This window comes from Culex pipiens, chromosome 2 (genome assembly GCF_016801865.2).
Source record: "Culex pipiens pallens isolate TS chromosome 2, TS_CPP_V2, whole genome shotgun sequence".
Taxonomy (NCBI): domain Eukaryota; kingdom Metazoa; phylum Arthropoda; class Insecta; order Diptera; family Culicidae; genus Culex; species Culex pipiens.
Window position 1 is genome coordinate 68,206,912 of NC_068938.1, and position 27,628 is coordinate 68,234,539.

Sequence of the window (27,628 nt, forward strand, 5' to 3'; positions counted from 1 at the left end):
TTTTATTTCAGCTATGTTTAATCTGAAATAACTGAAAATTTTCAAACCGACTGTAAAAATAAGATGAGGCAAGCATAGAATTTAATTATAGCAGGATAATATGATGAGATATGATTTGATCGTTTTGTCGAAAAAAAAGAAGATAAATTTTCATAATATTGCTATAATTTCTTCGAACAATTTTTAAACGTTTTTTATTAGTTTTAAGGACTTTTATTTATGTATTTGTATTTTTTTTTCATAATTTTTCAGAACTTTTATCAATCAATTTATTCAAACAAGTTAAAATGATGGGGAGTTATTTTCTGGATGTTCGCCATATTTCCATGATTATCAATTTCATTTGTTTGATTTGGATGAAACTTTGTCCAGTTTTTTAAGGTGCAAAAGCTGGTACCTGCTCTATGATTTTTGATAAATATTTATTTTCAAAATATTTAATAATTTCCTTTTCAAAAAGAAAATATTTTTTTAATAAGCAGTACTGTTTTAATGTTTAGGCATGTTAACCTAAATATCTCCGTAAAGAGTTCATTCCGCTTTATTGTTTTTTTTATTGATGATTTTTATTGATGGCATCCTAGCATAAAAAAAATTAAAAAAGCTGCGAAAATTATTGATAATTTTATGATTTGGTGCTGACAGTCACTTAAAGTATATTTTTTGTGAAAATAGAGTTTCCTTAGTCAAGTAATTCTAACAAATTATAACCGAATAATTAAAAAAAAGATTATTCACCTTTTATCGGAACCCCTGTCGGTCCTAGTGCTCTCCCTCTCATGGAACGATAAATTTGCTCTTCTCCCATCCGTGATACCCGTCGTCGTCGTCGCTCGTTCCTTCTGTGTTGATGGCTCTACTGAGCTGGTCCCCAACACAGACACACCCCACTCCCTCCCTGGGTAACTCCAACTGCTCCGCTCGAGTTCTGTGCGCGTGCCAATTTCTCATTTTTCCTGTGACTCTCCTCCGGCTCACAACGCCGCCAGACCGACCAAAGGATTTCCTCAGCTGCTGCTGCTGCTGAACCTGGTGCGGAGAAGGAAGAGGCACAATAACACAGACGACCCGAGGACGACACTCGGACGATCGTCCGCCAGTCGGCAGTCTGTGGCACGACTTCGTAACGTTCGCACGCGTTTTTCCCACTGCTGCGCTCTCCGGTTTTGGGTGGTCCTGGAGTGAGTTTTGTGTCCTCAAGGAGAGACCGGTGCCGACGTGTTGAAATTCGGTTCGGTTGGATGGTTCGAATTCAAAACACGTGTTCTGAAGGGGTGTCGAGCGGAGAAGAATCTTGATCTTTGAAGTGTGACTTGAGAAGAGGGCAGGGTAAACGAAGAAGACGGGGTTTTCAAGGATTTAAAGTGACCACAAAGGGAAGTGTGTCCGGAACAAGATTTAGTGTGGTTTCTTGTGCTGGTGCCTCGCCGTTGGGATACGGAAACTTTCTGGCGAAAAAGGATAACGCAGATCGTCTCGACGGCTGGTAGCAGGCTCAACGGAATAAAACCAACGAGAACAAAAAGTGCGAAAAAAAAGGTAGATTCCTCTTAATCCTCCCGTCCTTGGGGATACACCCCACATTTGGGCAGTAATCCTCGGGGGGGTCATAAAAAGAAAATGAGCGTAAAATCATAACCTTTCCGACACCCGTCACTCACACGGTCGGTCGTAATCCTTTTATTTCGGGATGTCAACCGTTGAACTGCTCCTGGGCAGTTGGTGATGGTGGTGGGTTCGTTTGACCACTCGAAGCAATCAGTCATCGACCGACGGGGTGGCCGTTGACCAATGTACGTTCGTTGGCACGTGTCAACCTTTGCTCACACCCTGCCGTCTTGGTGGAGGTGTTCAGTCTGAACCGTTGATACGAAACGTTCAGAGTCGGGTCTGGTTGGTTGTCCTGTGACGACCGACGGTTTGTTGCGTGGTGGCGCCGATTGCGATATGAGCTTGCAATCGACATGACGAAATCCTGGTGGTGGTTTTAGAAGAACTGTGGTTTAGTTTTTCATTTAAGAGAAATTTATAGGTTTTTTTGGCAGTTTTACAAAACTATTAATAAAATACATCATAAAGTTCAAAGTCAAAATTGTTTCATCAAGATTCCTGTAAGTTGTTTGTTCTTTGTAATTTTGTGGTTTATATTGTTTTATGAAATTCTTTTTTTATTTTTGTTCACAGTTAACAGTAATTAAAAATAATCAAATACTTTTCTTTAAACTTAAAATGAATAAAAATACATTCTCACAGGGTGACCAAATTGAAACAAAAACAAGGGATACTCAATAAATCAACTTGTAGGAGAAAAATTGAACAATTGAAATTAAAAACTCGGGGTTTCGAACAATCGCTATCAAACACCGATGTCAAAGCTGTTTCATAAAATCGGAGAACATTGCGATTGCGCCCAGACCTTGGACTAGTTCCCTAAGTCTTATCAAGAGTTTTCTTATGAAAAAGTTCCTGGAATCGATTGGAGGGGGTTTCATTCTGGGTGGACAACAGGGAACCGAGGTATGGCCGGGTTTTCACCGGAACATTTTTTCCGATAATTTTATAAAATTTCCCGTTGGTATGATACGACGTATAAAGATCCCCTTGTTTAAGGCAGTACAGAATTGGCTACAAGAACCATGTTCTGAAACCCCGTTGGAAGATCAACCAGGATGGTCCAGTAATACAATTAATTCATTAATTTATTGTGAACGGATTTGGTCCATTACACGATGCATGCCAAACTTCATTATTTTTCAAAATCAATGCATAAGAAATGTTTTCAAGATCTAATAAAGGATTTGAGAACCCTTATTTTAACCTTGAAAATGCTTCTTATGCTTTTTAGTTTAAAAATAAAAAAGTTTGACACGAATCTTGCTTTTTTCACTAGACCAAACAAATATTAAACGTTTTGGAACCATATTGCATCCATAAACATTTTGAAAATTAAGCTTGACATTTGAAATAAGTTTTTATTTTGCTATTTAAAATTGACCCTCCCCCCTCTCCTCCTCCTTTGGCTTAGGCTGCTGGACAAAACCTTTAAATTAAATTTATACTATTTTTATTTAAAACAAACTACCATCTTATAAAAATGATTAAAACCGAACTGGTACCGAATATACCTAAATATTTTAATCATATTGAATAATTATTAATACACAATTTTCAAATTTATCATAATTTAGCCAACGCGTAATGGCAGTTATACTAATAGGAAGCAAAAATTTATGGCTGGGAATATCATATCATATTCGCAATTTTCACATACAAATTTAAATCTTAATATTTCCGGTATGTGACCCTATGAAAACGCTGCCTCCATCGGTGTATCAAATTTTATTCATAATTCGTGAAAAATATTGACAGACAGTGATTTCTTTTTTAAGTATCCTGCTAAAAATCGTTAAAATGTTCGCAATTTATTTTTGTTGTGAAAAAAAAAACACGTTTTTTTTTCAAAGTTTGCCAACAACTTCATCAATTAAATCAACTCAAATTTAATCCAAACAAAAACTTTTTATTTTCTGTTGAATAAGAAAGTTTACAAAATATCTTTTTCATGATTTTTCAATCTGTATGTGTCAGCAAACTGTTTTATTTTAATATGTCTTCGATCATATTTTTTTCCTTCCACAAACCAAAAAAACCAAAAATATGTGAAAAAAATATTCTTATTCGAAAACTAATTTTAAAAACCAATCAAATTGAATTTAAACTCTTTGAAGCATAATTATAATATTTTTTTTTATATAAAAAAAAACAGATTTATTTTATCACAGTCCTGCAAAAAAATTCTGGGACTCTTTTTCTTTAAACATTAAAATTATTTTTGAATGAAGATAAACAAAATTGTTTATATGTTTCATAAAATTAACTACATAAACCTAAAGCTTTTTCAAATTTCGAAAAAAATTGCACTTTACTGAGGAAAGGCTATAAAATCACTCGAAAAATGATCTTCTCAATTAGACCTCCTAGACCCAGACTATCAGACTATCGACTCAGAATCAAATTCTGAGCAAATGTCTGTGTGTGTGGTGGGATGTTGATCAAAAAATTGTCACTCGATTATCTCGACATTGGCTGAACCGATTTTGTCCGTTTTGGCCTCATTCGGTCCGTCTTGGGGTCCCATAAGTCGCTATTAAAAATTATGCAGTCTAGTTAAGTACTTCAAAAGTTATGCTAAAAAAACGATTTTAACAAAGATCCAGAAGATTGTAAAAAGGGTGGTTTTTGTAAGAAAACCTGTCATGCTATACATTTTCAGAAAGGTATTTAAAAGACCTTTCCAACGCGTCAAAGACATTGAAGATCTGACAAATCTATCAAAAGTTATAAGCACTTAAGTGTTAGTTATACGCTTTTTTAATGCCGGATCTCAGATATGTTGATGAAAACGTTGTCCGGATCTCTCATGCGACCTAACGTTGGATAGGTATTCAAAAGACCTTTCTAACGCGTCCAAAACATTGAAGAACTGACAACCCTATCAAACGTTATAAGCACTTAAGTGTTATTTACGCACTTTTTTGAGGCCGGATCTCAGATATTTTGATGAAAATGCTGTCCGGATCTCTCATGCGACCTATCGTTGGATAGGTATTCAAAAGACCTTTCTAACGCGTCCAAAACATTGAAGAACTGACAACCCTATCAAAAGTTATAAGCACTGGTCAATAACGAAGTAACAGCTACGGGTAGACACCAATGCTATGCTATGCTAAGTAAAATCATCAATTTATAACAGGGTTGGGTTAAGTGAAGCCACACGGATGCTGTGCAGGATTTTTTGTGCTTTCGCCGTCATTTTGTTGAGAGATCAGTATTAATTATTTTCTGCAATGATTTGTAAATTCAATTTGTGCAGTGGTAGCAAGCGACATTGTGTGTGAAAAAGAGAAAAACGAGCCAATTGTTTAATATAACCAGAGAAGTCCTTTCTATATCATCGTTGATCGAAAGGCACGCTGACGGTTTAAGTCCTCTGGGCAATCGTGGTACAAAATTACAAGTATTAAGTACTGAAATAACAGTGCGTGAGTGTTTTGGTATGATAACAAGAAAGACATTCCCTTAGCATCGTTGCTCGGAAGGCATCGAGAAGCCTATCCTACTAACCCAAAAAATAACAATCCCATGATGGTTGAAGGAGATGCTGTGGATTCAACGGTCTCATGCGGTGTCAACAGGTTTATAGCGAAAAGCCGTGTACATTCCTCCCTTTTGTTGAACTGCAGGCTTTTTGGGAGGGCGCCGGTATTGACTAATAAAGAAGGGATCTTCAAAGGTTCGATGGTTGGCTTCCACTGATCATTTTTGACTTCAACTGATCTGTCAATAACGGAGTAGCAGCTCATTGGCTAAAAATTGATAAAATCATCAATTTATAACAATTTTTCAAAAACTATCTGAAAAGTTTATTTAAAAATATCTCCAACTAAGTTTCATGTCTTTTCGCTTCTCAAAAAGAGGGAGGGCAGGACTTGATGCCAAAGTGTGTAAATACGACCGTCTGACGTGGCGCGTGAGGCATCAAAGTTTTACTGCGATACCATGCTGACGAGAATTTCCCGGCGACGACGACGATACGAATGTCGGTGCGTGAGCGTGTGGAATTGGATAGGTAGAATGTTGGCATCAAACCCAACATAACTTATTTTCTGGTGATGACGTCGAAGGCTATGGTGTCGCCCAACACGTGACGGGGATCGTCCGATTTTAGATTTGTTTTGTTTAAAGTGATCAAAATACATCAATTTGATAAGTCGATTGAGCCTTTGAACCTTACTAATAATTCAAAGTAAGTATGATAAACATGTTTGTTAAATTCTAATTTGACGAATGTTCAAGATACCAAACTTTTTTATTCCTTTGAAAAATAGTTATCCCATCATCAAACCAAGCTGTACCAACTCAACCGAACGAAATCAAACAAATTCTCACTACCGTATCCATTCCGTTTATGATTGGTTCAAGTCCCACCTGACCAAGCTCCGTTTTTACCGGTGCCACATAGTTAGAACCGAGAGGAATCAAAAATCATCGTTCGCACACTTAAAATCCCATTCCACCCCCACCCCCTTCCACGTGCAGCAGACCTCGGGTGGTGGCACCCAGCCGTGACGAAAAAGCATGACAAATGGGTATTTTCTACTGGCTTTCTCTTTGGGAAACATTCTTTTTTCCTGGTGGCAATTTTTGGGTTCGCTTCGTTTATGCCAGCACGCGAATCCGTACAATATTTTCGCACGTGCACACTGCCGCCACCAGCAGTACGTACGAAGCAGCAAGACAAATTCACAAAAAAGGGAAGGTTGGCGGAGGGTTGTGAAAGCTCACCCCATTCAACTACCAAAACCAGAAAAAAAAAACGTGGAAAGCCAGAAGCACATTCAGACAGACAGACAGCGCGCGCCAGCGACAAAAGCAGAATCCGGCCACTCTCGTTCGTTTGGAAGCAACCTGCCACCAGGCAGAGGCAGTGTCAGACCGGCAGCAGCACCCGCGTTACCCCCAAGGGCCAGCAGGACGAAATGGGTGGAAAGGAGAGGAGAATTTACCGTGAAATGGTGGTGTATTGAATTGAATATTTTCCAGGACACTGGTATAGAAAGGCAATCCGCTACACTAAAATAAAAAAAAAAGTACAAAATTCCTTTATTCAAGGAATTTTGCCACTTTTCCTTATTTAGTAAATGTTTTTTTTTTGATTACTTAAAAAGGAAAAGAGTCAAAAATTTTAGAATTTGGAAATTTGGTACTTTTTTTAATTTTAGTGTAGTTTTTCGCAATTTTTGCCCATTTTTCAATTGTTTGTTGATTTGGATGAAAATAGCCCATCTATTACTTATGTCCAATACAGCCATTTGGCATCTTTAATTTTTCATACAAGTCTCCTTACAAACTTGGGAGCTGCAGAAGTAATACCAATGTGCTATGAAATCATTCCAAAATACGTGTTTTTACCAACCTAACTTAATTTTTTAATGGATCAAAAGTGCCAAAATTTGAGCTATTGTGCATGAGAGACGTTTTTATTTCGGCCGTAATTTTGGATGTAAATATAATTTTGTAATTGAAATGTTTTTGAGTGATATTTTCATAAGGTGTACCATATCCAATTTATAACCCTTCAACTAGCTGAGAATTTTCATGTTTCAAACGACGATATCTTGAAAACAATTGATTAAATTTTCAATGTCAAAAAATAAACTTTGACTAGTTTTGCTCATTTTTTATACACTTTCCAAAATTTCGCAATCAAGGCAAACATTTTTAAAGCGTGAAAATAATAAATTTGTAGCCTAACAAATGTTAGTCGTGATATGTGATCTGATATATACAATCTGAAAATATTGTTTTAAAATGATGAGCTAATATTTAACCAAGTTTACATTTTTGACATTTATTACACTAAACTATAACTTTACCAAAGATACCAACCCGATCAAGAAATTTCTTCTAAAGTTATGGATTTTCTAATGTTTTGAAGTGTGTTTATTTTTACCCGTTTTTTCACTTTCCCGTTTCTGGGTGCGGTGCGTCGGAAAACACAGATTTTATGTTCAAAAAATCATATCTTCGAATCCTGATAATGGATATTCGCAATTTTTGGATATGTAGCTTGGGTCTAAGGCCTTCAAATCAACAAATGCATTTTTCAAATGTCTTTTCCAAATATTCTGCTGGTTTTTTCGGACTTCAACATTTCTTTTTTAAAGGCCCAACTAATAATCATTCTTTTGAATTGTGGCGCTATTAAATTGGTTCAGCCGTTCCGGAGATATGATTTTTTAAAAATGCGGTTTTTGCGAATTTTTTGGACCACCCTGTTTCGTATAGGAGCACCCTAATCGCCAAACAAAAAATACGAGTCTTATTACTTTGGCCATGGAACTCCCATGCCAAATTTGAGCTAAATCGGAGCACCAATTGGATACTTACTGTTTGACGTGGAATCGTTGATATAAAGTATTTTGAATAATTTACAATCGATTTTTAAAATTAAAAAAAAAATGTTATTCATTTTATGGCCTCCTGATTTGGAATAATATTTGTAATGGTTTTATTATTTGTCCTGCATGTTCAAATCACAGTTTTCCATAGTCTCATAAATAATGTGTGTTTTTCTGTGAAATTTTGTTCTACAGTCAAATTCGGAACACTTTTTGGTAATTTGTCAATAAGATGCAAAATGCAACTTTGCTGTCGACCCTACTATTTATAGAACCTTTATTTGGTCATTCTCTTGCTATTTCACTAGTAAAAGTAGTACTTTTTAAACAAAAACCTGTCTTTCAACACTATTTTATCCAGAGCAGCAAAACACTGCCTGCAAATTGCCTGTTCCATGGTTGTGGGTTATTGTGCCTCCCACAATTGTGGAATACCTAAATTTAACTGATATTTTCACAAAAAAAAGTTATCGGACCATTAAAAAAAATTACTTAGCATGAGTTTTATTGGTTTCAGAGTATGAATTCATTATTTTGTAAAAAATAAGTACTTCATACTCGAGGAGCGAAAAAAAATTGTTTGCATTGTAAGAGAAAAGTGTTCCGAATAGGTATGTGGATTTTAAGGGTCAATGTTTTTCTTTAAAAACTTGATATAAAACGTAAAAATATACAGCCGAAAGATCGCAAGAAAAGCTTTCACATGAAGGTAATAGCAAATCATTATGTTCAATTATCGATTTTCATGATTTGTTGAACATTGGCCGATCTGTAAACTGTTCCGAATTTGAGGGATGACTGTATATTAGGGTGCCCAGAAAAAATGACCTCCTGCTCTACAAGCGTTTAAGCATCTGTGTAAATTTTGAGCGAAATTGGATGAGATTAACCCATTGATACCGAGCCTAAAATTGGCGAAAAAAATGGTTTTCATACAAAAGTGACTTTTTTGGGAATATTTTGATTTAAGTAGCACACCGTGCAGACCGAACCGTAAGAAACTTGGGTTTTCCATATTTTTTTTCGATTTTTTTCCATACAAACTTCACCTCCGAGTATCAATGGGTAAATGATGACCGATTTTGCTCATATTTGGCTCAGAGTCCTAAAATAGGTCAAGGAACAATATTCAGCTTGTGGAGCGAAGTTTTGAAAAAAGTTCCATATTCTGGGCACCCTACTGTATATTCGATTTTATTTCATTGTAAATTGACTTTTTTCTCTAAACTAAACTTATTTTTATTTCAATTTGAATAGTTTTAGAAAAAAAAACTCATCCAACCATAAATCATAAAATATAAGCCGATTATTTTATTTCCAAGTTTTGTTCCTTATAGCGCAAATTAGAAAAAAAATCAGTCAGCGATGATTTTTTCAAAACCAAATTCTACAAGGTTTTATTTGTCTCGTACAATATACATCTGATTCCTAATTAAAGTAACAACAGCAATTCGAGGTTCTTGTAACTTTTTTAAATTTATTCCGGTGAACTGTTTCAGCATTTTGTGAAATTATTTAAACTTTACCAAAAATAAAATGAATAAATAACTGTGATTTTTTTGGTTTACCCCTTTCAGACCTGATTTTAAAATAAGAAAATTTTAAAAAATCATGGAAAATTAACAACATGGTTCAGAAGAATTGCAAAGTTGTTTTGGAAATATGGATGAGGCCAGAATTTCGATTCAGGCTCTGAAAGATATAATTTTCGGTCAGCCATTTGGCAGCCATGCTTGCTAAAAAAAACTTTCAAATCTTGATTCAGAATGTATCAATCAAAAAATGGTTTTCTTTGTGTTGTTTTACCTATCGTGATTCATTTTTCATGTCAATTTACTATTGCTGGACCCTTAATTCAGAACCATCATTGGCAGTCATTGCCCCAAGAGTGAATGACACCATCTACGACCTTTAATCAATACCCGGCAACAATATTAAATAAATATTCGCTGAATTTCTGAAGAGAAAAAAGATCATCGACCCTTAATGTACACATTAAAAAAAATACCATGGTATTATTACATCTAGAAAGGGGTACATCTTTTATGTTAGATGAAATGTGTTATTTTGCCTCTGAAATCGTGTAATTTTACCACTTTTCTGGTGTAATATAACTTTTTCAATCTAAATTGAGGTAATTTTGGTTCCTGATCACGAATCTGAGGTCCATTTTTCGATATTTCGTGACGGTGGGGTGGTACGACCCCTTTCATTTTTCTGGTTTTTTACTAAGGCACGTTTTTCAGTGATTTGTAGCTCGCAACCGTGAAGAGATAGAAATTTGGTGTCAAAGGGACTTTTGTGTAAAATTAGACGCCCAATTTGATAGCGAATTCAAAATTTCGAAAAAACGTTTTTCTTCATAAAAAAAAAGTTAAAAATAGTTTTAAAATCGCGTTACATTTTAGAGTGTAACAATGTTCTACAAAGTTGTAGAACAGACAAAAACAAAAATGATATATAGACATAAGGGGTTTGCATGTATTCTTCACGAGTTATCAGAATTTTACAAAAAAAAATTTTTTGAACTAGTTATGATTTTGACCATTTTTGACAAGTTTTTCGAATTTTTAACCCCAAAAACTCAATCGTGTGCTTTTGAAAGTTTTTTTTCGAAAAGTTCAGCTAATTTTGTATAAGAATGACTCCTTGTACGATTGTTGTGGCCTGTGCACTGCTTGTATGTGGGGATTTTTCGAAAAAAAAACAAACCGGATACACTCACTCATCACAAAAATATTTGTTGTTCGAAACTAAGTGTCCTTCCATAATTACACCTTCCAAATTTACAATTTTTTGAATATCTCAATTTTCAGATATTTTGAAAAAGTTTCAAAAGTGTCGGAGCTTATTTAAAAATAAGCTTATTTAAAAATGTGTGACGAGAATAGGTTGATCTAGACATTCATATCAGAACAAAATTAAATGTACAAAATTGTATGTAGGAAATCAATCTCGTCATTAATCAAAAAACTTTATCTTAAAATAAAAAAATAAAAATACATTAAGAAAAAAATTATCAGCCCCATATTTTTTACTAAATTTCCAAATGTATTTAAAAATTTCGCCAGCAGCACCACCTGACTGTTCCCCACCCACCCACGTGAACCGATATCCCTTAGGTGCCCCGGTGACTCGGAACGTTTTGCGAGCATCGTCCGGACCTGAACCTGGAGGTGCTGCTGCTGCGGTTTGGTATGATTATAGACGTCCTGCTGTGCTGTCGAGGAGTTTTTACCCAAACCCCTCCTACCCTCCTGTCTCCACTTGTCCTGTGGCCCGTGGGGCGTGCTGTTTTTCTCTGCTCTGTGCTAAGCCTGGTGGGAGGGTTGAGGATTTTCATGCTTTCTTTTTTTTTTTGCTGCCAGCTTTTTGTTTCTTTTTTTTTGTCACTTTGGGACTTTTCTGGGGGTGGGAGTGTTTTAGTGGCAGAACGAGCTAGAACGAAGGCGCCTGTGGTGGGAATTTTCTTTAAACACAGTTTAATTTCATGGTTTAGTACAATTTAACACTGAAGATTTTTGAAAATGATTGATGTTATTAGCCTTAAAAATATTTTTAGATATTTTTGTGAAAATTGTATCACCCCTGCCTAAAGGTGATAGAACCATCCAGTCAGTCAGTCAGGCAGCTCCAATGAACGGTGGCGGCACGCGAGCAACAGTGAAATATGCGACGTCCCGTAAATCAAAGGTGGAGAGTGCGAGGGTGGTGGAAGGAGGAGCGAAACACGTGGCGCGTGGGGGTGGGGTTAGCGTTTGGCGCCTCGTTTTTTGCCCCCCTCCAGTGAGCTTTTGTACAAAACTCACTCAGTTGGCTGCTGGCTCTGTTGGTGCGGTATCACACTGAGCGCGGTTTGGGTCGTCGTCGTCGGTGAGTGACACACGTGGCTTCGGTGGTGGAACGCCACCGGGGATGAAAAGTTTGTGGGGAATCCTTGTGCTCCGCAGTGGGAGTTTTGTGAGGCACAGTGGGACAATTTTTTAATGTCTTCAGGATATTTTGTAATTAAAAAAAATCAGTATAACCTGATTTTTATTGATACACTCCATTTTTTTCAAAATAAAAACTAGAAAATGACGCAGAAATCATTCTTTTTCCCTAAAACCGTGATAATTTGTTACTTTGAGCGATGACCTGTACTTTTTTGGAAACTAAAATTGGCGTATTTCAATTTCGAAAATTTAGTACCGTAAACCGGGGTAACTTTGATAGGATTTCAATTTAGTTTTGGAATATTTCCCAACTGGAATGGTTTTTCTTAAGATTTTTATTTTTAAAACTTGTACTGGGGTAGGCCACACAAAGTCCATGAACTATTTCTGAAAAAAAAAAAGTTTTTTCTATAATGTTTAAAAAAATAGTTACGTTAAAAATTCTCATTTTAAATTGACTTTGATAGTCATAGTTTTTCTTGTTAAAATCAGATTAAAGGGTTTCAAACTTTATTTTTACGTAAAATGTACCATCTCTTAGGTTGCTGATATAGTTTTTAAGAAAAAAGATCAATGTTTATATTTAGTTAACTAGGTTTATAAGCTTTATCAAGGGGTTTCCAGCAACAAGGATTACTGATCAGTCTAAATGGAATTACCAGGATTACTGGCAATATGTCATGAATTACTTTGATTTCCCAGAATTACTTGGGATTTCCAGAAACCACGCAGAATTGCTCAAATTTATAAAAATAACTTGGAATTACTGCCTAGCTTCCAGCATATTGAGAATTGGATCGAATGACAGCTGCCAAATGCACAAAACCACGTACTTGGCAATAGTACGTCTATCCCGGGAATTCCCGTCATAAAATTCCCGGGATTTTTATATGTTGTACGGGGAATTTCCAAAATTAAACAAAAATCATAATTTGGCCTGGAAATTACATTGATATTACAATTAATAAGTTTAAACTTTTCTTAAATTTACATAAATTGGTACCATTTTATTTGTTGTCATTTTTGTTTTTAGACATATTAAACCAATTTTCAAGCTGTTTTATTCATGTCATATAGAAATAAATAAAAAAATAATATTTATAAGATACTTATTTAATTTGAATTAGAAATGTGGTGCATATAAAATTCAAAGCACAACAGAGAACAGCAAAAATTTGTTTAACACTGGAACGCCCAACGCATGTCCAACTTACACAGACGCCCAAGCCTCCCAAAAAAGGAGGAACAGTAACTTCAACTCACTGGTTCTCGGGCATTACTCAACCAATCGGGACAATTCTTGTTTCCAGTGATTTGTAAGAATGTCTAGATCCTAAAATTGTGCAGAACTTAACCCTCTACTGCCCAAATTTTTTTTTCGAAAATTTTTATTTTTCCCGTGTTCAGGAGGTCATTTTGAGCAACTTTTGTTCTACGAAAAACTTTACTTCTCTTGTTTTATGTTTTTCTTGTTTCATTTTTAGTATTTTAATTTGCATTTATCTTGTTTAGTTTATGTTTGTTTTAGGTAGTATTTGGCTTTCTCTACCACCTCCTATCATTACATTTTGCCTATCTAATTTTTTCATGTTTTTACAGTAACTTTTTCAATTTTTTGCATGTTTTTCACTTTTTTTGCTATAAAATGGAACCATTTTCATTTAAATTGTAAATAAATGCGTAGAGGCATAGTCTAGGGCACTAGAAAAATTACTGCATACTTCTTTTTACTAAAAATATAGGAAATGTTAGTAAAAAACACAGCCAAAGTTGACCCCTAAAAATATACATTTTTAAAAACATTGGCAAAGTCACATAAAACAAGTCAAACTTCCAACCCTAAATTTTTCCAAAATTTTAAAAGTTCTTCTTTCCAATGCTTTTTGAAGATCGAAAATTGGTTGAAAAATGGATTTTTGGCGATTTTTTAAATCGAAGCCCGTCTAGAGGCGGGGTTGGGTTGTAGAGGGTTAATTCGATCAATTCTGTAATTTTTGCAATCAAAAACATCGTTCCACCTTTTTTAAAACGACTGCCGCCGCGGAATTTTTGGCGATTTTTTTTTTACACTTGAAAAAAAAAAAGTTGGAACGATGTTTTTGATCGTAAAAATTACAGATTTGATCGAATTAAGTTCTGCAAAGTTCTATAATCATCTAACAAATCACTGGAAAGAAGAATCATCTTGATTGGTTGAGTTATGCCCGAGAACCAGCGAGTTGAAGTTACCGTTCCAACTTTTTTGGAGCCTTGGGCGTTGGAATGTTAAGCTATCTAAAAACTGCTATCCTTGTTTAGATTGATATTAATAGTATTGAGCTAATTCTATAAATTTAAAGCTTGAAAAACATAACAAATATAAAGAAAACATAGATTTTATGACTTTTTCAAAAACTAAAAACTTCCCGGGAATAAATAAATATTTTTCCCGTTTTCCGGGAAACTTAAAACCTGGGAAAATTAGACGTCCTGCTTGGAAATCATCGAACAATTGGGTAAATATCAACATCATTTTGAAAACTGATGTTGGCGTTCGAGTGCATTTAAAATTCAAAGCACAACAAAGTACAAAAAAAATCTTCAAAACTATCTAAAAGTGCTATCCCTGTTTAGATTGATTTTAATAGTATTGTGCTAATAGTTTGATTTGAAAAACATAACTAATATAAAGAAAACATAGATTTCATGACGTTTTAAAAAATTTCCCGGGATAAAAAATATTTTTTTTCCGTTTTCCGGTAAACTCAAAACCCTGGAAAATTGGACGCCCTACTTGGAAATCATCGAATAATGTGGTAAACATCAACGTCAGTTTGACAACTGATTTTGACGTTTGAGTGTTTTTCATCCGAATACATTTGAATTAGAGAGCATCCAAATTGGCGGACATTTCGAATCCGTTCTGTACTTCTTACAACCATAAAAAGCATAAATGAAAAGCAAAATGCATTCTGCCGATTTACCTTTTAAGAATTACTAGTAGTTACTTGAATTAATGAGAAATACACGAATTACTGAGTAACTATGGAATTACTCGAATTACTACGGAATTACTAGGTAATTCCAGAATTACAGGAATTACTGCAGAATTGCGGAGTAATTTTGGAATTACTGAATTACTTACTCAAAATCCGAATGAACCCGTACTAGCTGTAACTTTGGTTTCATACATGAAAATTAATAGGCAATAAATAGAATTATAAAAGGTTTATCGAAATTATCTTTTTAACAGTTATTTTTTATTATTTTATTATTTTCTGAAGTATGTTTTCACAAACAAGAATCATGGAATTACCAGGATTACTGGGATTATTAGGAATTACCAGGATTACTCTGGAATTACTCAGTAAATCCGGAATTACAGAATTACTTGCTCAAATTCCAAGTAATTCCGGATTAGTGACCAGTCTGACACGATGCTGGAAACCCCTTGAGCTTTATAACAGAATACATATAAATTTCAGGTAACATTGTGAAAAAGTCGTAATTTTGTCTGAAATTCGTTAAATCTAGTATTGTTCATAAAATTATCGATTTACATTTTCAAATGAATTCGAAGCACGAATCACAAGTTTTCTCATTTTATATGAAATTTGTTCAACTGAAATTGCCTAAAAATTTGGAGATTTTTTTGAATTATGTTTCAAAAACACATATTATTTAATATTTACAAAATTATTTAACCTTCTCCTAGTGGAAAATTGTCCAAAGAATCCGAAAATGCATTCCATTCTACGATAAAAAATCATGTTCATTGAGAAAATCATGACACTTTGAGAAGTTTGGAAAAGTGCCTTTCATCAACATTTTTGTAATAATAGTTAACTAACTTTTTAAACTTTTCAAAATGTTATGAAAAGTTCTTCTTGAGGTACTTTGAGTACTTCTCTACCACGGTCAGTATGATTCCAAACCATTCCGTACGTATTTAATTTGTACTCTTCATTTTGCGGAAAAATCTCAAACCTATCAAAGTTACCCCGTTTTACGGTACCTAAGAAAGTATGCAATATTTATATAGCAATTTCGATTATGAAGCATAGCTTTAAAAAAATCGCTTACTATGCAACTAGTTTTGTTTAAAATGTAAAAAAAATGAAGAAATCTTTTAGTATTTTTTTAACACTCAATACTTCTAATTTGAAATCAAATTTTGTTTGATCTTTGTGGAAAATTGTTCAAATTATAAAAAAAATCATATTTTTTTTAAAGAATTCTTTTTATAGAGAAAAATTACGTCACTTTAAGAGTATTGAAATGAATCGAATAATTTTTATTTCGTTATTTTAATTTGTCCGGTGCAAAGATTTTTCATAGTTTCTGTCGTCTCTTCAATATTGGCTTGAAAAAACAGGGGCCAAAAAAATAAAAGGAAATTTTAAACCAATTTGAATCAATTTACAAATATTAAAATTTTTGTGAATTTTCAATGTACAGTACCGCAAAAAGTTTTTTTTTCTCTCAAACTTTTTTTTTCGTTCTAATTTAGATTTTTGACAACTAATCATTGAAATACTATTATAATGCATTTTATAAAACTTTTTCATTTAAATGTTAAAAGTATGGCTTGTTATTTCAATTACACATTTTTTTGGTGCTTAGAAGACTATATTTTGTTTTGCTCTAGAAATTCAGCAGTGTCGTAAAACGAGCTGACTTTTCGGTTGAAGATTTTGATGCATTTTTTATTTGCGAGAAATCTTTGTATTTTCCGGCTGTATTTTAATAGAACAACAATTTTCTACGCAGTATTATAGCTGAAAAATTCAGATTTTATGTCAAAAAAATAAGTAATTTCAAATTGAGGACAGGTGAAATTTTCATCTGTTTTTGTTGAATTTTACCAATTTTACTTTTTAAAACAATCAATAAATTAAAATCAAATTATTTGCTCTACAGCATTGCCTTGGCGTTCTCGATTGCGAGATTCCTACTCGAAATCAAGTGTCCGAAGGCTTGATTGTTGAGGCAATTGCAAACCTCTTTTTTACTTAAGCTTCCATCCACCCCGGTATTCGAACCGACGACTTTTGGATTGTGAGTGTGCCTACAAGCGACTCCACCGAGGCAGGACCCAGGGAGACGACTCCTACACCTAGATTGAGCTTACGACCGGACCCTCCAGGTTAGACCGGGGCCAACATTTATTTCCCCATCCGACGGAAGGCGTGGTCAGACAAATCTCGTCTCGAAAAATGCCATCGGGACCGTCTGGGATCGAACCCAAGCCGACTGGGTGAGAGGTAACCACGCTTATCCCTACACCACGGTTTCCGGCAGGTATATTTAGGTAAAATTATTTTATTTTTTATTGCCATGATAATCATTAGTGATTTTTCACGGCAAAAAAAAACTTAAATTTCGCGGCATGTCAATTACAAAACATTGGAATTTCACAGTACTCTAAAATCTGCCTAAAAAATTTTGCTTTTGAATATTTGTGTACGTTATTGGAATAGTTGGCAGTTCAAGAAACGAAATAAAATCGTCTGACAGAAAATGTTCATTACAAAAAAGTTCAATTGCGGTGTTTGAAATTTTTTGAAGAATCATTATTTTACAGAGATTTCAGAAATTTGAATTTCTCGAATATCTCCAAAGCGTAATACATCTGAAACCGAAATTACAATCAGTAAAATAAGTGAAATAAAATTGTTTTTGAATACTAACATTCAGCAAAAGAAGCTTTTGAGTAATGCCTAATTCCCACTTCATTGAATTTCGCATTAGATAATTGCAATCGATTGCACCATTGCGACTTGTCAAACTTGCTTGACAAATTTAAAATTTCGTAGTTGACGTATCGAGGCAAGTTCGCTGTTTTTTTGCTGTCAATCGCAATTTAAAGTGCGAGAGTCAAGTTATGTGGAATCTGTGATTGAAAATGTAAATAAACGTTTCAAACTTTTTGCTGTCAAAATTCATAGGTTCAGAATTACAGCGTAAGGATGAATGGTTAAAAATTATGATAAATTTAATTTAAAGATTTTTCAAACATTTGTTAGTGATATGTAATTGATGTAATGCAATTGAATAAAAACTTTATTTATAAGCAAAATACTCAATTTTAAAAAAAAAACCTGTATGCACTTTGTAAGGGCAAATTTAACGGATTACGCGGCTTCCACGAAATCGAACCAAATCACTAGCCCTCATTACATTTTTTATCATGTTTGGGCTCGTTTAACCCTCTACAACCTAACCCCGCCTCGATCTAAAAAAATCGCCAAATATCAATTTTCCAACCGATTTTTGCTCTTAAAAAAGCATTGGAAAGAAGAACTCTTAAAATTTTAGAAAATTTTAGGGTTGGAAGTTTAACTTGTTTTATGTGACTTTGCCAATGATTTTAAAAATATATTTTTTTAGGGGTCAACTTTGGCTGTTTTTTTACTAACATTTCCTTTGTTTTCAGTAAAAAGAAGTATGCTGTAATTTTTGTAGTGTCCCAGACTTTGCCCTTACGCATTTTTTGCAATATAAATGATGATGGTGCCATTCTATAGCAGAAAATGTGAAAAACATGTAAAAAATTGAAAAAGTGACTGTAAAAACGTGAAAAAATTAGATAAGCAAAATGTAATTATATTAGGTGGTAGAATAGACCAAATACTACCAAAAACAAACATAAACCAAACAAGATAAATGCAAATTAAAATACTAACAATAAAACAAGAAAAACATAAAACAAGAGAAGAAAAGTTTTTCGTAGAACAAAAGTTGCTCAAAATGACCTTCTGAACACGGGAAAAATAAAAAATTTGGCAGTAGAGGGTTAAACATATTTTGAGTTTTGAGAGAGAAAGAGGAAACGGGAGAAGTTTTAGATTGAAGTTGGTTTTTTTATAATTTGGAAAAAAAATGTCACTGATTGAAAAAGAATCTCACGAAATTGAAGCACTTAAATCTTGAAAATTTAAATTTTTTTGAAGCAAAATAACAAAAGAACGGAGCTAGTTAGTTATTTTTGAAGATTATGGTATTAGCTTGACATTTATTTATTTAAAAAACCCTAAAATTTACCCACAACTTCAACCAACCGTGCTCCGCCCAGAAGCCCTCCACACTTTCTCGTTCGCTCCCCATTGAATTTCATGGTTGGAGTGCGCCACGTCACGCGCCGTTCTTCCACCTCACCACCCACGAAACTCCACGCCAACCAGTAGCCACGCGACGACGACGCCCCGTCTGTGTTGAAATGTCGTTCTCCCCCCCACCCACCTTCCGAGTTTGGTGGGGGAAACCTGAGTGGGGGCAGGTCGTTGGCGGGCGCCGGTAATGGTTACGTTTGGGTTCTGAATTGGCGTGGCGCGTGCACGAAAACGATTACCAGGAATGCCAGTCGAGTGGGGGAGAGTGGCCGCGTCTGGTTGGGAGTGGGTGCTTTGGGTAGGTCCTGCGGGAGGACGTCACACGAGGGCACGAGGTGATGATTCAGAGTGGCAGCGTGGCGTGGCGTGCGTGCGTGCAAACCAGAGTCAACTCAACGCGAATCATAATGCTTTTCCCGCTCGGCTTCCCCCACCCCCTCACCATGGTTTGGGTTGTGGGTGGAGGGGGTTGAGTTGATGTTGTTGTTGTTGTTGTTAATAGGTGGCTGACTGGATGGCTGCACGCGTTGGTTGGTTGCTCGCGACGCGTGCTGGTGGGTTGGGAGGTTTTCCGGTGGAACCGCCATGACGACGACGACGACGCCGATGATGACGGCAATGATGGCCTGGTGTGGGTGGTTTATTTTTTATGCATGACACCTCACTTGCGTTCACAGTTGCTGTTCGTGATGACTGGGGTGAAGTCGCGCGCGCGTTATTTTTTTTATGAATTCAGAAAGGACGAACATTTGGCTCCCGGCGGCAGCACGGTGGGGTTGCGATGCAATGTGGGGCTTATCTACAAAAAAAAAATGGAATTGCAATTGCTTCGCATTTGCATTTCAAAAAAGTCTTACTCACGAAATAGTTTCAAACGATTTTAGATCAATTTTAGATTTGTTCCTTTAAATATTTTTGTTTGAAGTTTATTTAAAGGATCTCTAACGATTTATTTTGTCAAAATATTAGTTTAGACACTCCGTGTTCAGGCACCGCGACCAGAGCGTGCGCCAGCGATGCCATTTGGATGATTGTCGAGGGTAGGCGGTCGGAACCTGACCTCAACACGTTCGTCATCGCCTCTCCTCCCTCCAATTCAACCCCGTATCAGATCAGTACTCCTGACATGGTGATGGCTTATTGGTGGCTACGCTCTCGCTGAGGGGATGAGGATGGAAATAAAAAAAGTCCTTGTTTTTGTTGTGCACCTCCGGATCGAACCATATTTTTAACGCATTTTTGGTTGATGCCAGAGAAGAGTCGAGTGGCCAGAATCGGTTCGATCCTATATCGTAGCGTGTGGTGGCAACGATTGGGCAATAGAATAAATTTTAACTGGCAAATTCTGTTGAGGGAGGGAAGTGGAATTAGAGGAAACTTAATCTATTGACTGCCTGCCAGTGATTGGAATTGAGAAAAGTTTGAATGTGATGAAGTGGTAAAAATGGCCAATTTACTGATATTTTTTTCTTTTATTTTAATTTTCAGAAAAGTGATCATCAATTTTTAAACTGCGTGGAGTTCTCAACCAGATGAATGTGTTTGCAAACGTGCACGCTGGCGGCCCAAATCGAGACTAGATTTTTTGTTTTAATCTTATCGTCAGCAAACGTACAATGACTGCAAAGAAGGATAAAGACTACAAGGGGCACAAACAAGGAAGTGGTAAGTTATATATTTTTTAAAATTATGATTGTTTTATGATTTCAATGAATATCTCGTAATTGGGGGTTGATGCATTTTAAGCCTTATAGTATAGTAAATAAAAGTGGCAAATTCTCCAAGTTGTTATATGACATTTAGATAAGCTGACACAGTCACTACTATGTTATTTTGATACATTTACTCTCAATCAGTGGCGTTAAAGCTTTAACTTTGAATCGGTTTATTTTACTCAGTGCAAACCAACCTTTCTTCAGAATTCAATCTTTTTTTTTTTCAACCAGTCTCAACTATTTTTTTGATTTTACAAAAATTTCAAACAAGTTCTCATAACTTTTAAGATTTGTTTCACGATGTCAACTTGTTTCATGTGACTTTGCTAATGCTTCAAGTTCAAATTTGGATTGTTAATATTTTAGAAAGTTATTTAATATAACTTTTTAATAAATAGTATATTTTTTTAGCTTTTGCTTAGACAATGTTTTTTTATTATAGACAATGACATTTTTTGAAGATTGTCGAATTCGAAAGTCAACGCCATAATTATTTTCATTCACGAGGCTCCTTAAAAGTTTATCCAAAAGTTACCAAAAAATAACTGTTGACTAAAATTCAAATTATTAAAAAAATTTAAATCAATAGTAAACATTTCAAAACATGTTGAATAAAACTCTGTTTTGAATTTTTAAACATATTACAACTTTAAAATCTTTTTACAAATTTTTGGTTTTTGGAAGCACAGATCGATAGATAAACGTAAAAGCTTAGAGATTTTTTTTTGTATTTTACAAATTTTTGATACAGTTTTGACTCGGTTTTCCGATTCCACGATTATCCGAAATATCGATTATCTGAAGTTTGTTTATACAAAGGTTTGTATGAGACTTCGGAAAATTGAGTCATGAAAAAAAATATTTCTTTTATATAATTTCTTACTTATAACTTCTTAACCAAGTTCTGTGACCTCATTTTAGTAAAATTTGAGTGGTCAATTGCCTAAGGCGTCATCCATAAAGTATGTCACGGTAAAATGTACAAAAATGACCCCCCCCCCTCCCCACTTTGTCACACTTTGTCACGCTGCCTCTGACTCCCCTTCGTACGGCACGTTTTGTGCCCCCCCACTGTTTTTTACAACTTTTGAATGATTTATAAAAAGGATTATTTTTAAATTCAGAATTCAATCGAGAAAGTTTTTAATTTTTACTGGCTGCGTTTGGATTTGTTTATTTTGTTCAATGTTGTAGTGATAGAAATCACCATCACCATCACAGTTTTTAAGCATATTTAATCTATCATCAAAAACTCTGCTTCTTAAAGCCTTGAATCGTGTTTGATTTATGAGTAAAGTTTATCAACCATTAAACTTTTTAAGATATATTTAAAGAATGAATTTTCAGTATTTAAGAAATAGTCTAGTGTGACGTCACAGTCTCACGTAACCTCCCTGCCCCCCTTGTCACACTTTGCCATACTTACTCTCCCCCTACAGAGTGACGTATTTTATGGATTACGCCTAATAAATAAAAAAAAGATTTTTATAAAAAAAAATTCAGCGTCTTTTTGGCCGCCATCTGAATCAAAACTTAAATTTTAACAAAATACCGTATTTTTGAAAATGGTTGGCGCCTTCCTCACATTTAAAGAATGCTATCCAAAATGCAAAAAATGCGTAAATAACACTTAAGTGCTTATAACTTTTGATAGGGATATCAGATTTTCAATGTTTTGGACGCATTGGAAAGCTCTTTTGAATACTTATCCAACGATAGGTTGCATGGGAGATCCTGACAACGTTTTCATCAACATATCTGAGATCCGGCATCCAAAAAGCGTATAACTAACACTTAAGTGCTTATAACTTTTGATATATTTGTCAAATCTCTAATGTCTTGGACGCGTTGGAAAGTTCTTTTAAATACCTTTCTGAAAATGTATAGCATGACGGGTTTTCTTACAAAAACCACCCTTTTTACAATCTTCCGGACTTTTGTTAAAATCGTTTTTTTAGCATAACTTTTGAAGTACTTAACTAAACTGCATAATTTTTAATAGCGACTTATGGGACCCCAAGACGGATCGAATGAGGCCAAAACGGACAAAATCAGTTCAGCCAATGTCGAGATAATCGAGTGACAATTTTTTGATCAACATCCCACCACACACACAGACATTTGCTCAGAATTTGATTCTGAGTCGATAGGTATACATGAAGGTGGGTCTAGGAGGTCTAATTGAGAAGTTCATTTTTCGAGTGATTTTATAGCCTTTCCTCAGTAAAGTGAGGTAGGCAAAACACGAATTTTCTCAAAATACCATATTTTTCGAAAGTACTCAAATTTTTATCATTTGCAATATGAATTTCAAATGAAGCAAAATTTTGATTGCATTTTGAACTTATTATTTTTTTAATCACTTAAATTTTCACGTAAACGCATACAATTTGAATGTATGTATGAAGAATGCAAAATTTCGCTTCGTTGGATACTCATATTGCAAATTATAAAAATATGAGCAATTTCGAAAACATACGGAATTTTGTGAAAATTTAAGTATTTTCAAAATAAAAAAAAAATAGTAATAAAATCAAATGGCATACCAAATTTCGCTTCGTTTGATATCCATATTGCACATTTTGGAAAACTTACTACATTTGCTTAAAAAATATGTTCTTAGTGAAAGCATTGAAAATTTAACATGGTATGGTTGCAAGATTTAATGATTTAAATATCGTCCGTTTTCGGCGATAGGATTATCGTCGATAGCATCATCGAAATAACGATAATGTTAACGGTAGACGGTTCGTCAACACTTGGATTCTGCGTTCCTCGATGAGAAAAGGCTTAAAAATCACTCACAAAATTAGTTTCTTTTAATAGACCTGCGGGCCCCGTTTTTACGGATAGATATCGAATCAGAATCAAATTCTGAGCAAATGTATGTGTGTGAAGATGAGTGTAGAAAAAATGACACTCATATATCTTGGAACTGGCTTAACGGATTTAGGGGAACTATACCCTTTCTTAGCCTATTTCTATTATCGGCCTATCAACACTTTGTCATGAATTACAGCTTTCATAAAGTGTTTTTGACTGTTCCAAAGTAATAGCTCAATTAAAAGTGATCAAGCAACTCTTCATTGTTGATACAACTGAAGATGTTGATTTAATATTGGAAAACGGCAAAAGTGATGAGAATTGGTCGAACGGCTTAGAGTGATTAAAATGGGTTCCCCAATGCCAGGTTTGTTCCGTTCGGTCTAGTTTGCTCCAAAAGTTATAAACAAAAAAAAATACTAGATGCAAAAAGGGATGATTTGCACATAACTTCAACTGTTCTGGCCTTCTATCGGATGGGGAAGTAAAACGTCGGTCCATTTGCGCAAAAGAGGTTTTGAGTGACTCACCACATATAACCTTCGGACGCCTAGAAATGAGCAGAAACTTGCAACAGAGCCCACAAAAGACCCGGGGGTCGTTAAAGTGGATTGCTTTGCTTTTTTTCAACTGTTCTGACTTGGATGTCCTAAATTAAAACATTGACTTTCAAGCCCTTGCTAAAATATTGGGAAACTACTTTTACATAGCTTTTTTCATAGGCTTTTTCTGTGTAGATTCTGGCGAAATTCGCATCACCATGAAAGCCGTCCATTACCGGCCGCTCCCATCTCCACCGCGCACCAGGGACAAGGAAAAGGATTTGGAAGACGGGAAGTGTTGATACTCTACTTTTTTAAGGGGACAAGGGAAAATCTCGACGGTGTCCCCAAGTTAGTTTCGCTTGGAGTTGGACGGTTTTTGGGAAGGTTAAAGGTCTAGGATGCGCTCTAAGCAAACGTTGCGACCATTGGCATTGTGTGTTTAAGGGTTATAGTTTTAGATTCTAGCGAAATTGAATAGAAACAGGTAGCTTTTGAAATTGATTTTGTGAGGAAAGTATCTATCACAGTTGTATGATTTTTTTAACGAATGACTTTGAAACGACGGCAAGAATTATAAATTTTAATGTTTTTCTTCCTGCTTCTAATGTTGCATCGCGTTGTTTGCTCATGGAAAATGATCTTCTAGAAAGATTATGAAGATAAATTCATCAATTTCATCTTACAATTTCTTTTCAGAATCAAAGATATGTGTCATCAAATAGATTTTGTTGTGATTTGTTTATAACTGTTTCATATAACTTCATAAAGTTATTATCAGCTAAAATAAAACCAACCTTGGCGAAATTTCTAATTTCTAAATTGTAAATACGATGCACGGAATATACTCTTTGTATTGCCATGAAGAGTAACAGATTTTCCTCCTCTATCAATTTTCAGAACTCAGTGCAACCGCTCTATCGTCCAAGCTTGACGCGCACCTCCAGAACGGAGTAACGGCCGCCGGTTTAATCACATCTCAGGACCCGCTCAAGCGCACCAACAAACCGCTGATGGAGAAACGACGGCGCGCTCGAATCAACCAAAGCCTGGCCATCCTGAAGGCCCTCATCCTGGAGTCCACGGTCAAGACCAAAGCCGGCGATGGCCAGAGCAAGCACTCAAAACTTGAAAAGGCCGATATTTTGGAGCTGACGGTGCGACACTTCCAGCGGCACCGAAATCTGGACAATCCTGCCATCGACAAGTACCGCGCCGGGTACACGGACTGCGCCCGGGAGGTGGCCCGCTATCTGGCCACTCCGGAACCACCGCCACTGCCCAGCGTACCCACGTTGACGGACGCTGGCTCGAAGGCACGCCTGTTGCGCCACCTGGACAATTGTATCGCCGAAATTGACACCGAAATTTGTCCTAAAGTCAACGGGTCTACAGGCAGTGATAGCATTAAGGTGGAGAGTATGTACGATACGACACCGCACAAGAAGACGAAGGATATCTTGGATTTTGGTGGGGGTATTGGTGGTGTGGGACAGGACTCGAACCCGTTGGATTTTAGCAAAACGAACCGGGAAATTGGGCGGTCTCCGTTTGCGGCGTACCGAAGTCCGACGGCGGAGATGGCACTGCTGACGCCGACGGCAAAGTCGGTAAGAGAAAAGACTCAAAAAGAGTTTTTGAATAAGTTTAAAATGAACTTTTTTTTCAGCACCACCAGGACGAAAACAACAACCGTGGCCACCGAACAAAATCCCTTCACTCACCCCAACCGCTCGTCCCCTCTCACCACCTGGACGACCTTGGCTCGCACGGCTCCGACCTCGGTGGTGGCCTGTCAAGCGCACCCGGGAGCAGTGCAAGTGTGTCCCCGTTCGCGAACCACGTGTCGTTGAACAAGCTCATGTCACTGAGTCAGCAGCAGAAGCTGATCGACATGACGAACCTGAAGAACTGCCGGATAGACCAGGGCTTGGTCAAGCAGGAGCCGGGTCTGCTGATGAACGGGTTCGCCACGGCATCACCGGCGATATCCTCGCCGACACCTTCGTCGGGGATTCTGGAATCCGACAAGGACGTTTCCAACGTGAGTTTTGAGAAAGATTTTATTAAGGTTAATGGAAATTTTACGAAGTTTTTTTGCAGCACTCTGAACACGTACCTCCTCCTCCGTACCCACCTCAAGGTCAGATGGCGCTTCTGATCCCAGATCACTATCTTCAGCTGGCCACGGCCCTTGGCCTCAGCACCCAACCCATGATCGAGCCACATCCCAGCAGTGCCCACCCCGCAACGGACTTTGAAACGTTGATCGAGCAAAACCGACGCCAGGCGGCACTCCACGAGAAGCTGACCGCGGACATCATGGCCAACCTGCAGCACACACTCCCGGAAAACGTGGACGAAAACTACTGGGAGCTGTACAAGAAATCGCTCGGCATTCCGGACTCGATCAGCAAGATGACTCTCGAGGACGTCCGAGCCCTGATGGCACGATCCGCTGTACCCAAAGCCCCAACCCCTCAACCACCTCCTCCCCAAGTCCAGCAACCATCATCTAGTACGGTCAGCAAAATGGAAGTCGATGAACCAGTTGACGAGCAGCCACCCCCGGTACTCGATTCCGAGGACATCCCCGAACAACACGAGGACCCCTCTAGTCACAGCAGCGTCAAGAAGGAACTCCCAAACCCGGGTAGTCCGTCGGAAGATCGTCACCAACGCGAACCAGAAGACAGCAAGTGCGCGATAGCTCCGGGTACCTCGTACGAGAACGTCTCCTCCAACGAGGCCACCTCGCACGAGCACCACAACGACGGTTCCAGTGACGACAGCATGTGGAGGCCCTGGTAGAAGGTGATCGGGAGCGAATCGCGCTAGACAATTGTAAATACAACTCCAAACTGTGCAATACCTAGGATGTAAGGAAATTCCCCCCATAAACTGTTCCCTGAAGCTCGAGTGATTACTGTTAGAGTAGCTATGGATGAACGAGGACACACAGCTTTATAAACACTCACCCACAAACCTTGCCACAGACAAATAGAGAAACCAGTGAACGCGCACACACACGCACGCATGTGTGCCAATGTATTTAAGATTCTGTCAGCAGCTGAGATTCCGAGATCATCCGCTTGCAAACATTCGGAAAACGCAGAACAAAACTAAAGATATTAAATTGAAACTTGTATGCTTTGAGTGACGCAAATATCTATGTTATGACACAATTTGGCAAAACTCAAAAAAAAAAAAAAGAAAATAGATCAATTCAAAATTGATATGCAATCAAACGTATCTCGTTGTTAAATGTTTCAGGAAAATAGTAGAAACCCAGTATTTGCTAACATACAACACATTAGCACACCACGTAACAGGATTGCTAAATGGTAGCGTGTAGTAATAAAACTATCTACTTTCAACATTGTAACCACGTGTTGTCGTTTTATTTCTTCTATCACGGACTTCAATATCGATACCATGGCTTAGATCAATATGGTGGATAGTTTTTTAACTGAATCTTCAATCTCTGGTGCATTTGCTTGTGCAATACTTGCTCAACTGATTGCATGAAACCTGTCTCTTTGTTTTGCTTAGAAAAGAACT

The 27,628-nt window shown here is 36.5% G+C and overlaps 1 protein-coding gene across 1 annotated transcript; it reads left to right on the forward strand.

Moving 5' to 3' along the window:
- The first annotated feature begins 1,086 nt into the window (after positions 1-1,086).
- LOC120414065 (uncharacterized) lies at positions 1,087-27,452 on the forward strand. The gene is made up of 5 exons (XM_039575086.2): positions 1,087-1,539; positions 20,476-20,652; positions 24,968-25,677; positions 25,737-26,111; positions 26,171-27,452. The coding sequence occupies exons 2-5, from the start codon at positions 20,604-20,606 to the stop codon at positions 26,876-26,878; spliced, it is 1,842 nt and encodes a 613-aa protein (XP_039431020.1). The 5' UTR covers positions 1,087-1,539; positions 20,476-20,603; the 3' UTR covers positions 26,879-27,452.
- Positions 27,453-27,628: the final 176 nt, after the last annotated feature.